General features: G+C 28.8%; 1 protein-coding gene across 1 annotated transcript; it reads left to right on the top strand.

The window, feature by feature from the left end:
* The first annotated feature begins 9,159 nt into the window (after nucleotides 1–9,159).
* Nucleotides 9,160–12,267, top strand: LOC113873358 (1-aminocyclopropane-1-carboxylate oxidase homolog 1-like). Its single transcript, XM_027511453.1, has 3 exons — nucleotides 9,160–9,698; nucleotides 10,759–11,080; nucleotides 12,016–12,267. Exons 1-3 carry the CDS (start codon nucleotides 9,160–9,162, stop codon nucleotides 12,265–12,267), a joined length of 1,113 nt encoding a protein of 370 aa, XP_027367254.1.

The following is a 12,267-nucleotide window of genomic DNA, read 5'->3' as shown; positions in this document are numbered from 1 at the left end:
TTACACAGAACCTTTTCTTCGAGATTTCGGATCATTTCCACCCTTCTCATAGGATCACTGGCACACCCTTGGCGAAACTTAGAGCTTCAAGTGACCATACTTAAAGACCGAAGATTCATTTCCTATTCTAGTTTGCTTTACTGCTTCATTATGGATATGTTATTGATTGTTTTAGTTATTTTCTTTAGCATGAGTAACTAAATCCATAGCTAGGGCTATAAGAATTATTGTTTATGACTTTGTGGGATTATGATATTTGAATCTAAATATGATTTCCATTTCGTGATTAGGATTTATCTTATCGTTTCTAATTCTTAACCCCAATTAATTACATCGTCAGGCGATCGTACCTCGGGTAATTAATAGATCTATAGGATAAAACGAGAGGAAAGATTAGGTAGACCAAACCAATTTTCATCTTCTAATCGTTATTGAATTAATAAATTCATAGACTCCTTAGACTTTTTCTAAATTAATAACCTGCATGACCATTGGGGATATTAACTTGGAGAAAAGAATATTAATATTGCATGACCATTGAGTATTAATAATATTAATATGAATGATTAGTAATTACTAGGAAATCAGATTTAGATCTAAATAGAAGAATATCATAAAGGATTGAATGAGAACACCTATAAGCCCTAGGTTCCTCGCCTATAAAGTTTAACCAAAACATACTTTGTGTTTCTTGCTCTTAGTTTTTACAATTGATTTTATAAATTCTCGTCTTGATTAATCTCGCATATTTGAAGCTCAAACAATTAAATTAGGAAAACTCTTAGTAATTGATAAACAATCCTTGTGGGACGATATTTCAGGAACTGAGTTGAAAACCCTTTATTACTTCTTGATGGGTACACTTGCCCTCCGAACAACTTTTTTACAAGACCTAGTTATATTTGTAAATTCATTACACAAAAGTGTATAGATTGTTGAGTCTTTTTTATTGTGGTTCTCTATAATTGTATCTGTATAGATTCATCATTTTTTATGTATTAATATTCTAATACTTTAGGATGATAGATATTCATATGGAAAATTGATTTGATTTCTGATTGATAAAATGTAATGTGCATGTGATTTATCTTTGTGGTATATCAAGTTATTTTAATCTGTTTGTATTGTTTCTGAATAATGTGGTTTATTAGGTATGCCAAAAATTAGGATAATATCAAATTTACCAAAACCTTGACAAAACTTTTTAAACATAAGAGAGCAGTTTACCATTAACCATTCTCAGAATTACACTTTAGAGAGTGGTTCCCCAAAAACCACTTTAAGAACTACACTTTAGAAGGCAGTTCAAATATGACCGCTCTTAGAAATGGACTTTGGAGTGCAGTTAACATGAAATCGCTCTAAAAAGTCTTAGATAAGAGAGTAGTTGCATTTGAACCGCTCTCATTGTGTAAGCTTTTTGATAGCGGTTCCACTCCTAACCGCTCTCTTTTCTTGCCTTTAGAGAGCGGTTAGGCGGGGAACCGCTCTCCAAAGTATTCAAGTTTCAGAGCGGTTTGGCGCTCAATCGCTCTCTAAATGCTACTTCTAAGAGCGAAATCGCTCTCCAAGGTTAACATATGAGAGTAGTTATTTAATTGCTCTTTTAAATGCAAGACATTGAATAGCGTGAAATTTTATAGCACCAATAATCATTCTCTTAGTTCAGGCGGAACCGCTCTCAGATCTCATTTTTGGCGTAGTGACTTTAGTTGAGGATGAGTTGATATAGGGACAAACCTTAAGGTAGAACACCAAGTATTTATGTAATTGATTGTGAAAATTAGATTGTTGTGATGAGACATGTAGGCTGAAATATTTAATAAAGACTGTAGAATATTCAGCATATATTGTGAATCATGTGTGCCGAAAAGAATGGATTAGTGTTGATATGATGATTTAATAAAAGTTATAAACGCTAAGTTATCGCTGTATATATAGGTATATTGCTAGATATTGCTAAGTTTTTAAATACATAATTTTGACTGAGCTAGATTATCGTGCTAATATTTATCATTTTAGAACCTAGTTGCATATCTAGGTAGGGTAGGCATGTATTGATTAGATAACATGCTAAGTTGTATTGTGCTGAATATCTGGATCTAGGTACCAGGATGGGTCACTCCTATAGACTGGAGAATTGTAGCTTTCTTCTGGATTACTAGGGTTGTGAAACCAATTGGAACTAAGTTGTTGCATTTTGCATAAGATGGACTGCATTGCCATGTTATATGCTAAAAAATATTGAAATAACAAGTTGTGCAAACATTTATATTCATATTCTACTCTTATGACCGTGTTGTTATTTCGTAAGCTCATCCTTGCATTTTGTCTATGTTGGTGTGTGTGTGTGTGTGTGTTTTACAATGATCGTATGGTGGTACGTGAGCATATGTGACAGGTAATGCGTCTACTTCTCATGCTGGAAGGTCTAGCTGAGGAATTTTGGAGTCATCCATCCTTTTTGGAAAGATTATAACTTTATGTATTTTTTTAGTCTAGGTTTTAGCGATAGGTTTAGACTATTTAACTACAATTTTTAAGAAATGTAATTGTTGTTTATAAAATAGCATTTTGAGCTTCATGTAGAGAAGCTATTGTAAATACGTACATTTATATAATTTTTGTATTATATAAAAATGTCCTAGGGTCTTTGTTACTTTGTTTTTGAGATGTTAAAGTTTAATTTTTGAAAACTATATTTTCTCTACTATACATGTATTATCTCATAAATGAATTTGAATTAGGAGTAGTAATGAAGGATGTCATTGATCCTTTCCTAAAAGGAGTCGTGACAAAATGCATTGACAACATGTCAATATTTTTGCCTGTCAGATTGGCGTCTAATTTTGTGTGCAATATTCTTTTCATTCCTTCTTGTCTATCTTTTTTGTCCTTCTTTTCTTCTTTTTTGTTCTTGAGCTTATTATGATGTTTTTAGGGGTACTGTGAGACTAAAGTGTTGTGTGTTTGTTTTTATTTTTGTTTTTTGTATGCATGATGGATAATATTAATGGAAAATAAAAAAATGTATAAAATTATACGATAATTTGGATAAAAGGAAAGAAAGAAATTTACTTATATGTACAAAAAAAAAAGAGTTTCTTTAATATACTTTAATTGATTAGATACATAACTAAGTGAAAATGAATCTTAATTCACTTTTAGAAAAAAATTATTATTTAATAATTTAAGAGAGGAAGATTTTAGTTAAAAAATTTAATTAAATAAAATAATTACATAATATATTAATTTAAGAAGTAAAATTTAATATTTAAATATATTGATAGTGAATTAGATATAAGATAACATATGTATACATATGTTTTGACAATTTATAATACATAAAGATAAAATCACTACACAATAGCATTATTAACTATTACATTAATTAAATAATTTTATTTTAATTAATTGATTAATAATATGATATTTAAATAGAGAAATATTTAAGATTAGTTAATAAAATAATTACCTAGTTAATTTAGAATATCAAAAGTTTATATTGCATAAGACCAAAAATAATATAAATATACATAAGTCTTATCAATTTATAACACATAATAATAAAGAAGCTACATATTAGTATTATAAATCGATGTGCATATTTTATCGTTTATTTATTTATTATAATAAAAATTAAAAACCTATTTTATTCAACATGAAATACAAGAAGACAAACATATGGATATAAAAAATTATATCAACATTCTACAAATATGCAATAATGCTAAAGAATAAATAAATAAATATAAATAATAAAATAATATAAAAGTGATAATTGAAATTTACTTTTAATGTTCCTGTATATTCTTAATAGAAGAGATAAATTTTACAAATAAATATAAAAAACAAATATAACATGATCAAATTAACAAAAATTATTATTATATTTTAATTAATTGTAATTTTTTTTTATTATTGTTATTATTATTATTATTATTATTATTATTTGTAAAGACTAAAATTTATAGTTCCAAGATAGCTTTTTGTTTCTCTCATGAAAGTAGAAAAGGAGCCATTGCATGGATTCTCAGCCTAGTTGGCTTGAGAGATAGTGACAGAGAGAACACAGAGGCTCGAGAAAGAATAATATTAGTTAAGCATTCTGGATCTAGGATCTTAGCTCAGTAAAAGCCTAGAAGGATGGAGAGACTTAAAGGGAAAAAAGGTCAATAAAGGAGCTAGATCTGGTAAATCAAAGCACAAAAAGGTGAAAATGGGGTCATATGAGTCCGTGGAGGAAAAGAAGGAGGACATGCAAGAAGATCATCAACCTGTTCACCAAATGTCGTCTCAGGTGTACTCAAATCTTAACTTTTCTGAATCTTTCTCTTATAAAAATAAAGTTTTAGGATCAAAAGACCTAAATCTAGTTCTTAACGACAACGAGATCATAAAATCGCCCTTAGAGGATTTTAACCTTAATCTTGAAAACATAGAAAATGAGGAGATAAGTTCATATAACCAGAATCTCTCCCCTGATCTTAAAATACCCCGAGAAGATTATGAGGCTTGGTGTTCCCTATGGAAGTACACCCTTATAGTAAAGTTGTTAGGAAAATATGTGAGCTTTAAATATCTAACTCAAAGACTTAATAATATCTAGTCTAGGCTAAAAATGGGTCGTTAAAAAAAATTCTTGATTTAAATAACGATTTCTTTCTTGTTAAATTTAAGAGAATGGAAGACTACAAATTAGCCCTCTTTGAAGTATCATGGCTGATCCTTGACCGTTACTAGTTGGTTTAGAGGTGGAGACCTCTGTTTAGGACTAAGGACTTTAATATTAGAAAAATTGTAGTGTGAGTTCGTATACTTGACCTACTCTTGGAGTTATATAATAATAAATTCCTTTAGCAAGTTGGAGTTTGCTTGGGGTTAATGCTGAAAGTTGACCCCTATACTTCCTTGCTGTTTAAAAGGATGTTTGTTAGGATATGCATTGAAATTGATATGAGGAAGAAAATAGTTCCAGCTTTTAAAGTCTTAGGGCAAGAATTTAAGATAAAACATAAGGGATTACACCTAATCTATTTTAAATGTGGGAAATATGCGCATATGTAAGAACGTTGTGAAAATATTGATAAAATTAATCCTTAGGTTTTACATAACTTGCAAGGTATTATAAACATAGATTGTTGAACTAGAATCAATTCACCATGTGTTATAATTAATACTAACCATATTAGATTCATAACAAACAAAAGGAAATGGATTACCTTTCTAATCCAGTCAAGTCTTAAATTTTAGGCCGTCCTTCTTCATGTGTCCTTTCTTTTTACAAAAGAAACACTTTGACTCCTTCTTTATGTTCGGCTGAACAAGAATCTTTCCCTTGTGATTAACTTGATTCTTTTTACTCTTTACAGAAGTAGTCAAGTTCACCCTCTCCTCTTCTTCCATTAGTAGCCTTTCTTTTTCTTGAGCACACATGATCAACAATTCGTTAATAGACTACTTATCCTTATGTGTGTTATAAGAGATCTTAAAAGGAGCATACTGATGGGGCAAAGTACACAAAATATAGTGCACCAAGAAAGAATCAAACATGGTAACCTCCAAGGCTTTTAGCTAAGCCATTATATCCCTTATGCGTATGATGTGATCACGTACTCCTCTAATCCCAGTGAGTTTCATGGATGAAAATTGCATTATAAAGGTGTTGGCAAGAGATTTATTAAAAGTAGTAAATTTTTCATCAATGGCCTTTAATAAATCCTTGACTTTATCATGTTGATCAATAAAGTCCCGAATATCAGCAAAAATGTTGGTCTTTATGAAAGTCATGGAAGGACGATTGGACCTCTCCCACTTTTCATAAAGATCAACTGCATCTAGAGTGCTGGTCGCAATAGTAGTCATGGTTCATCCTTCCTAATAGCATAATCGATGTTTATCCAACCTAAACGAAGAAGAACTATTTCCTTCTAGATCTTATGGTTGTCACCCTTTAACTCGGGAATACCACATTTAATATCAAAAATACTCACAGATTGAGAAACTACAAAGTGTAAAATACCACATGTTTATCATCATAATTTGAGGATAAAATAAATGTCATATTTCACCAATGCAAACACGCTTTAATTTATAAATCTAGTGACATAAAACTTGCCTGTAAGCTGAAGTCCTATTCAATAAGACTCATTATATATCTTTATGACAAAATTATCAAATTATGTTCCCTTTCTTAATTCCTATAGGTAGATTAAGAAATATAATTCAATATTTCATCCTAATTAATCATATAAATACAATAAAATTTTTGTGAGCAAATCTCATCACATATAATCAATTATAATTAATATTTTTCCAATATGACTTTAAAGAGTATATATATAATTTTAAGTGCTACTCTCCAATTTATTAAAATTATATTCATCACCAAACACTAATTTTTCTCTAAAAGGTCAAATGTTAGCATTAATATTAAATAAACTAGACATAAGAATTTGCATGAACCAAGTAATATGTACAGCATATGTCTAGAATAACAATATAAATCAATAATATTATGCTAAATAGTTGTAGAGAGAGGATATATAGTTTTCAAAATCACATATTTGTCAAATATAAGAGTTTAGTTAAGTGGCAGTCACGTTAGTCTGCCATTATAATGGTTTTGGGTTTGTTTGCTCGTTATTTTATAGTAATCATGATTCTTATGTGCTAATTATGAATTTATTGTTGATAAAATCATATCATACAAACACAAAATAGTAGAATCAAATACAATATATCCAACATAAGCAATTAATCTTGATAACGTAGAGTTAAAAAAAAAGAAAACATACTTAGTGCCCGTTTGGTGTTAGGAATTAGGTGGGAATTGAACATTGGAATTGAGCTTCAGAATTTTAATTATTATGTTTGGATAACCATTTGAAATTGGGATTATAATTCCATGTACCAATTATATGGAATTCTGTTACGACTAAATTTGGCCCACTTCAATTCCTATCCTGCACTTTAGGAATTTGAATTCCTAATATCATAATTCATAAATACACTTTTAGTATCGTGTCTCTTTATCTCCGTGGTTTATTGTTTTTATGGTTTTTGTTCTTCTTAGGTACTGTCTTCCTTTCCCTTTTCTTTTGTTCTCTTTTTCTCGTTGCATCTTCCTTCCTCTTCTTATGTTCTTTTTTTTTTTTTGTATTCTTTTCTCCTTTTAACTCCACTTTTACTTTGATTATTAATACCACTTCTTTTTTTTATGTTCTCTTATTTTTCTTTATTATCTCTTTCTTTGTTTTACGTTGATTATTAATAAAAGTAATTTTTCTTTATTCCTCTTCCTCTTGTTCTTCCTATTCTTCTTTTACATCTTCTTCTTTCTTTCTCCTATTTTATATTTATTACATGTTTAATATATTTATGTTGTTATATCGTATTGCTATTCTACATTTACTGCAAACTGTATTATATTATTTTTCTGCACTTGACACAAAATATATTGTTTATGTTAATTGTATAATAAATTGTTTGATAATTTTCTTGAATTGTTAGATGTCAGAAAAAATATTAGAAATTAATTCAAGAACTATTGAAAGTACAAGAGAAACAAAAAGAAAAAACTAATGTCAGGTGCAACAATAATTACAGTGATCATAATAATTTTATGGTATAAACAAAGAAATGAGCCAACAGACAAGAGTGATAAAGACACACAAAAAAATATACTTTTGAAGCCATTATATCATGAGAGTAATGAAAATTATTATAATCAATTACATCTTACTAACACATTATAGAATTTGATTTCAACTTAAAATTATAATTTTACATTTTAATTCTTTGAGTATGCCAAACATAGAATTATAATTTTGAACCAACTCCAATTCTGATGGAATTGGAATTAGAATTATAATTCCAAACTCCAATTCTAATTATATGCACCAAACAGGCCCTTAGATTGATTGGCTTTTAAAAGCTGGTGCACCAGTTTTTTTGAAAGTTAAGTCAATTTTTACTTTTAAAATTTTAGCTTTTTCTTTTTTCTCTTTTTTATATCATAATTTTAATTTTTATTATTTCCAATTAGTTACAAAATTAAAATAAATAAATGAAAAAATAAAAATTTAAAAAATAAATAAGAGACAAATAAAATAAAAAAGTAGGATAAAACTTGTTATTCACAACTTCTGTAATTAATTAATTCAAAATTTTTCAGATTTTCTACGTGGATGTGCCAGAGATGCATGTTTCATAATTGAAACAATATATACGACAATAACAAAATAAATAAAAAAATTGAGAGAAATTATGGAACCAATATGTATACCATTTAATTTTCTTTTGATAGCTAGGTATAATAAATCTCTAACTCTAAGCAAATATTGCTAGGAAATGGGAGCCAAATTGTTTGCTACTTTCTGCCAAGAATGTGACTTGAAAATTTATAACTTTCTTGATGCTGCAAGTGCTTTATGCTAATACAAATAAAAATATTATTTTATTTAGATGAATAATATTCCTTAGTTACTTTTTATAAGACATCTTTAACTAAATCACACAAACTAATACAAATAGATAAAATTATATATGTTTTAAAAATATTATAATATAACTATTTTACTCATTTAATATTTACCCTGTTAATTTAATTTAATTTTTTGTTAACTTAATTTATTAGAGGCAAATGATAGAAAAATAATAGTTATTCGTAAAAATTATAAAATAAAAAGTACCTCGTAGAAAGGAACAAAGTAATACTTCAGCAAATTTGGTTGGGGTTATTTGAATAAACCTCAACACAGTGGAATGTAACACACACACACACACTCCACAAATACACACACAGTAAAGCTGATAATCTCATTTTTAAATCAAGCACGGTTCTACAGACTGTATATGAATTAATAATGGTGTGATTCCCTAATGAAGTACAATTACTTTTCAATTTCATATGATGCTTGTGCATTATGGAGTCCACTACAGAATTATACATGGTCATTGAATAATGATGAGTGTGTGTGTGTGTGTTTGGAGTACTTTATTCTCTTCTCCTAATCCACCTTTGTTTAAGCTTTGCCCGTGTCCTCTATTAAGATAATTCTTCTTCAAATCTTTCATTCGCTAATCTTGTACTATTTCTGTGCAGTTTCAGGCCAATATTTTGTATAGAAGTTTAAGGCCATTCCGTCAAGAAGGAAAATGGGGGTCACTATTACAAGGGAAAAGGAAGAGAATTTCATGCTGGATTCAGAAAGAGAAAAGGAGCTCAAAGCCTTTGATGACACAAAACTTGGAGTAAAAGGACTTGTTGATGCAGGGATCACTAAGATTCCAAGTTTTTTTTATCATCCACCTGATAAATTCAAGAAGGCCTCAGATTTAGGCTATGAAGATTATATTATTCCCATTATAGACCTTGCAAATATTCATGAAGATCCTAGTGAAAGAAAAATGGTTGTTGAAATAGTTAGAGAAGCATCAGAGACATGGGGTTTCTTTCAGATTGTGAATCATGGCATCCCAATCAGTATTTTGGAGGAGATGATAAATGGGGTGCTAAGATTTTATGAGCAAGATAGTGAGATCAAGAAGGATTTTTATACTAGAGAGCTAAGACCCTTTATGTACCATAGCAATTATAATTTATATACCACAGCTGCTACTACTTGGAAGGATTCTTTCTTCTGCAACATTGCTCCTAATGCCCCTAAACCAGAAGACTTGCCAGCTGTATCCAGGTACATGATGATTCAGTTTTTGGTTTGAACTCTAGTTATTTGTCTTTCAGAGTTTATAGTAGTAACATGTTCGGTTTCACCCAAATTCCTAATTTAATAATATATTATTTACTTTCTTGTTTTATTTATAGATCCTTATTTGTAATATAATCAAGTGTACGTAGACATGTTGATTTAAGGTATTGTTTGTTTTATTATTAGAAACCAATTCTCACATATTTTAATGAAAAATACTCACTCCAGTAAAAATAATTTTTTTATAAATAAAAAATAATTTATTACCTTAAATTTTAAAGAAGTTAAATAAAATAACTTATTTTAATAGAAAAATATAAGGTATTTTTAACTCATAAATTTTTTAATTATTTTTTATATTATTTTTTCCTATAATATTTTAACCAATAACATGCAACTAAATCTTATTTTATTAGGTGAGGTTAGTTATATACATTAACAATGCTATTGAAATTAGAAAAAGATTAAATTTTTTGAGATATTTATCATTAAACCTCTTTTATTAATGTTTTTTTTAATTTTTTTGAGTCTTTTTTTTTTCCACCAAACTAAGAATCAGTTATCTATTCTTCTTACTAATATTACTATTAGCATTCTTTATACATGTCCAAATTACTTTAATTAATTTTTTATTATCATTTTTATAATAAACATTTTTGTTTATTCAATTATTTCTTATCTTATCTTTTCCAGGGTAATCATTCATTCATCTTAGCATTTGTATTTTTCTAACCTTTTTTTTTTTTAACTTTCCTTTAAAACTAAAAATTCATTACTATATAAGTACCTAATCAAATAGTAATTACAAAACTTTATTTTCAGCTTATAACATACCATGCATACTATCGTTAGTTGCATAAAATTGAAATTAGTATTACACTTGAAGGTGATACAATTAAGATGAAATATGGTGAAAAACTATAGATGCCATAATGCTTTTGTTACCCTACAGTTTACAATAGTTGTGGTTAAGCTTTCATAATGCTTGATTCTTTCCTCTCTCATAGCCTAAGGTGAAATTCTTGCTTGCTTCATTTTTTTGTAGAGACATACTACTGGAATACTCAAAAGAAGTGATGAAATTAGGGACTTTATTATTTGAGTTATTATCAGAAGCTCTTGATCTGGATCCAACCTACTTAATAGATATTGGTTGCACCGAGGGTCTTTTTGCTTTTAGCCATTACTATCCTGCTTGTCCTGAACCAGAATTAACTTTGGGAACTGCAAAACAGGCTGATATTGATTTCATTACAGTGCTTCTACAAGACCATATAGGTGGCCTCCAAGTTCTTCATCAAGACATGTGGATAGATTTACCCCCTGTACCTGGGGCACTAGTTATTAACATTGGCGATTTTTTGCAGGCATGTCTTTATCTTTCCTTTTCCTGCAAGTGAACTGAATATCAACCCTCATTGCTTGTTTAATATGTTTATTTTAACCCAAACTTCTAAAATGCACTTTTCTCTTGATAGATGCTTAACTTACATTACCTTCTCTTTTATTTTAAAAAATTATATTACACCCTTTTAGAGATTAATATACCTTATACTTTAGTCCATATAAATGTTTACTGAGCTTTCTTAGGGATATATTTTTTTTTAATGTGGAAGCAAGTTTTGAATCGCTACTACTAACTTCGAGTTTTCAGAAAATGAAAAAAACAAAAAACGTGAAGTTCCAAAGTTTACAACAAGGATATTAAAACATTATTTCATCTTTTAAAGTTCTAAAATCAATAATAAAATATTTAAAATTAGCTACATTTGAAGTTGTAGAGAGAAGAAAAATATTCGAAGATCAAGGGTCAATCATAATTGTTTACTACCATTAATTAAAAGGTTTATTTATATTAACTTGGATGAACATGTAGCATATATTGTCTCTAATTGGAGGAGGACTACATTTTTTTTTCAATTAGAGATAATGTAAGTGTATAATTGAAGAGTGAAAGATAGAAAATGATATTTATCCGTCTTATTGACAATATATATTAGTTTGCATGCTCTTTGAGAATAATTTCGTATGAGATAATGGGTCGATTGCATTAACAACTACCTTAACATTAGGGCTTACGCTAAAATGATAAGGGTAGGAATTTAAGGTTTACTCACTTTGCCGTGTGGAAGTATATATATATATATATATATATGAACACAAAGGTTACTAGTATAGTGACAACAATACTTTGCTTCTAATAATTCAGAAAAGATTTCCTTAACTTCATTACTTTGGTCTCCTTCGTATTCAAAATAATCCTTCATCAATGTGGCTAATTCATAATATTGTTGAATATCAGCTTATCTCAAATGACAAATTCAAGAGTGCTAAACACAGAGTATTGGCCAATCCTATAGGTCCAAGAGTCTCTATGGCATGCTTTTTTAGCACAGGTCTTCATCCGAATTCAAGGATTTATAGTCCCATCAAAGATCTATTATCTGAAGACAATCCAGCAAAATACAAAGAAATTTCAATTGCAGATTTTATATCTCACTATAGTAAAAATTGTATGAATGGTGATTCTCCTCTACTGCATTTCAGGATTTGA

The sequence above is a fragment of the Abrus precatorius genome, unplaced genomic scaffold, assembly GCF_003935025.1.
Source record: "Abrus precatorius isolate BTA unplaced genomic scaffold, Abrus_2018 Scaffold7, whole genome shotgun sequence".
In the NCBI taxonomy this organism is placed as follows: domain Eukaryota; kingdom Viridiplantae; phylum Streptophyta; class Magnoliopsida; order Fabales; family Fabaceae; genus Abrus; species Abrus precatorius.
This window is presented reverse-complemented; position numbering and strand designations above follow the sequence as displayed.

Bases quoted from the DNA above. Each gene is read 5' to 3' on its own strand.
- LOC113873358 (XM_027511453.1), top strand. From the start codon at position 9,160: ATGGGGGTCACTATTACAAGGGAAAAGGAAGAGAATTTCATGCTGGAT. The intron at 9,699-10,758 runs GTACATGATGAT...ATTTTTTTGTAG, and splicing joins GACTTGCCAGCTGTATCCAG to AGACATACTACTGGAATACT. The intron at 11,081-12,015 runs GCATGTCTTTAT...GTTGAATATCAG, and splicing joins ACATTGGCGATTTTTTGCAG to CTTATCTCAAATGACAAATT.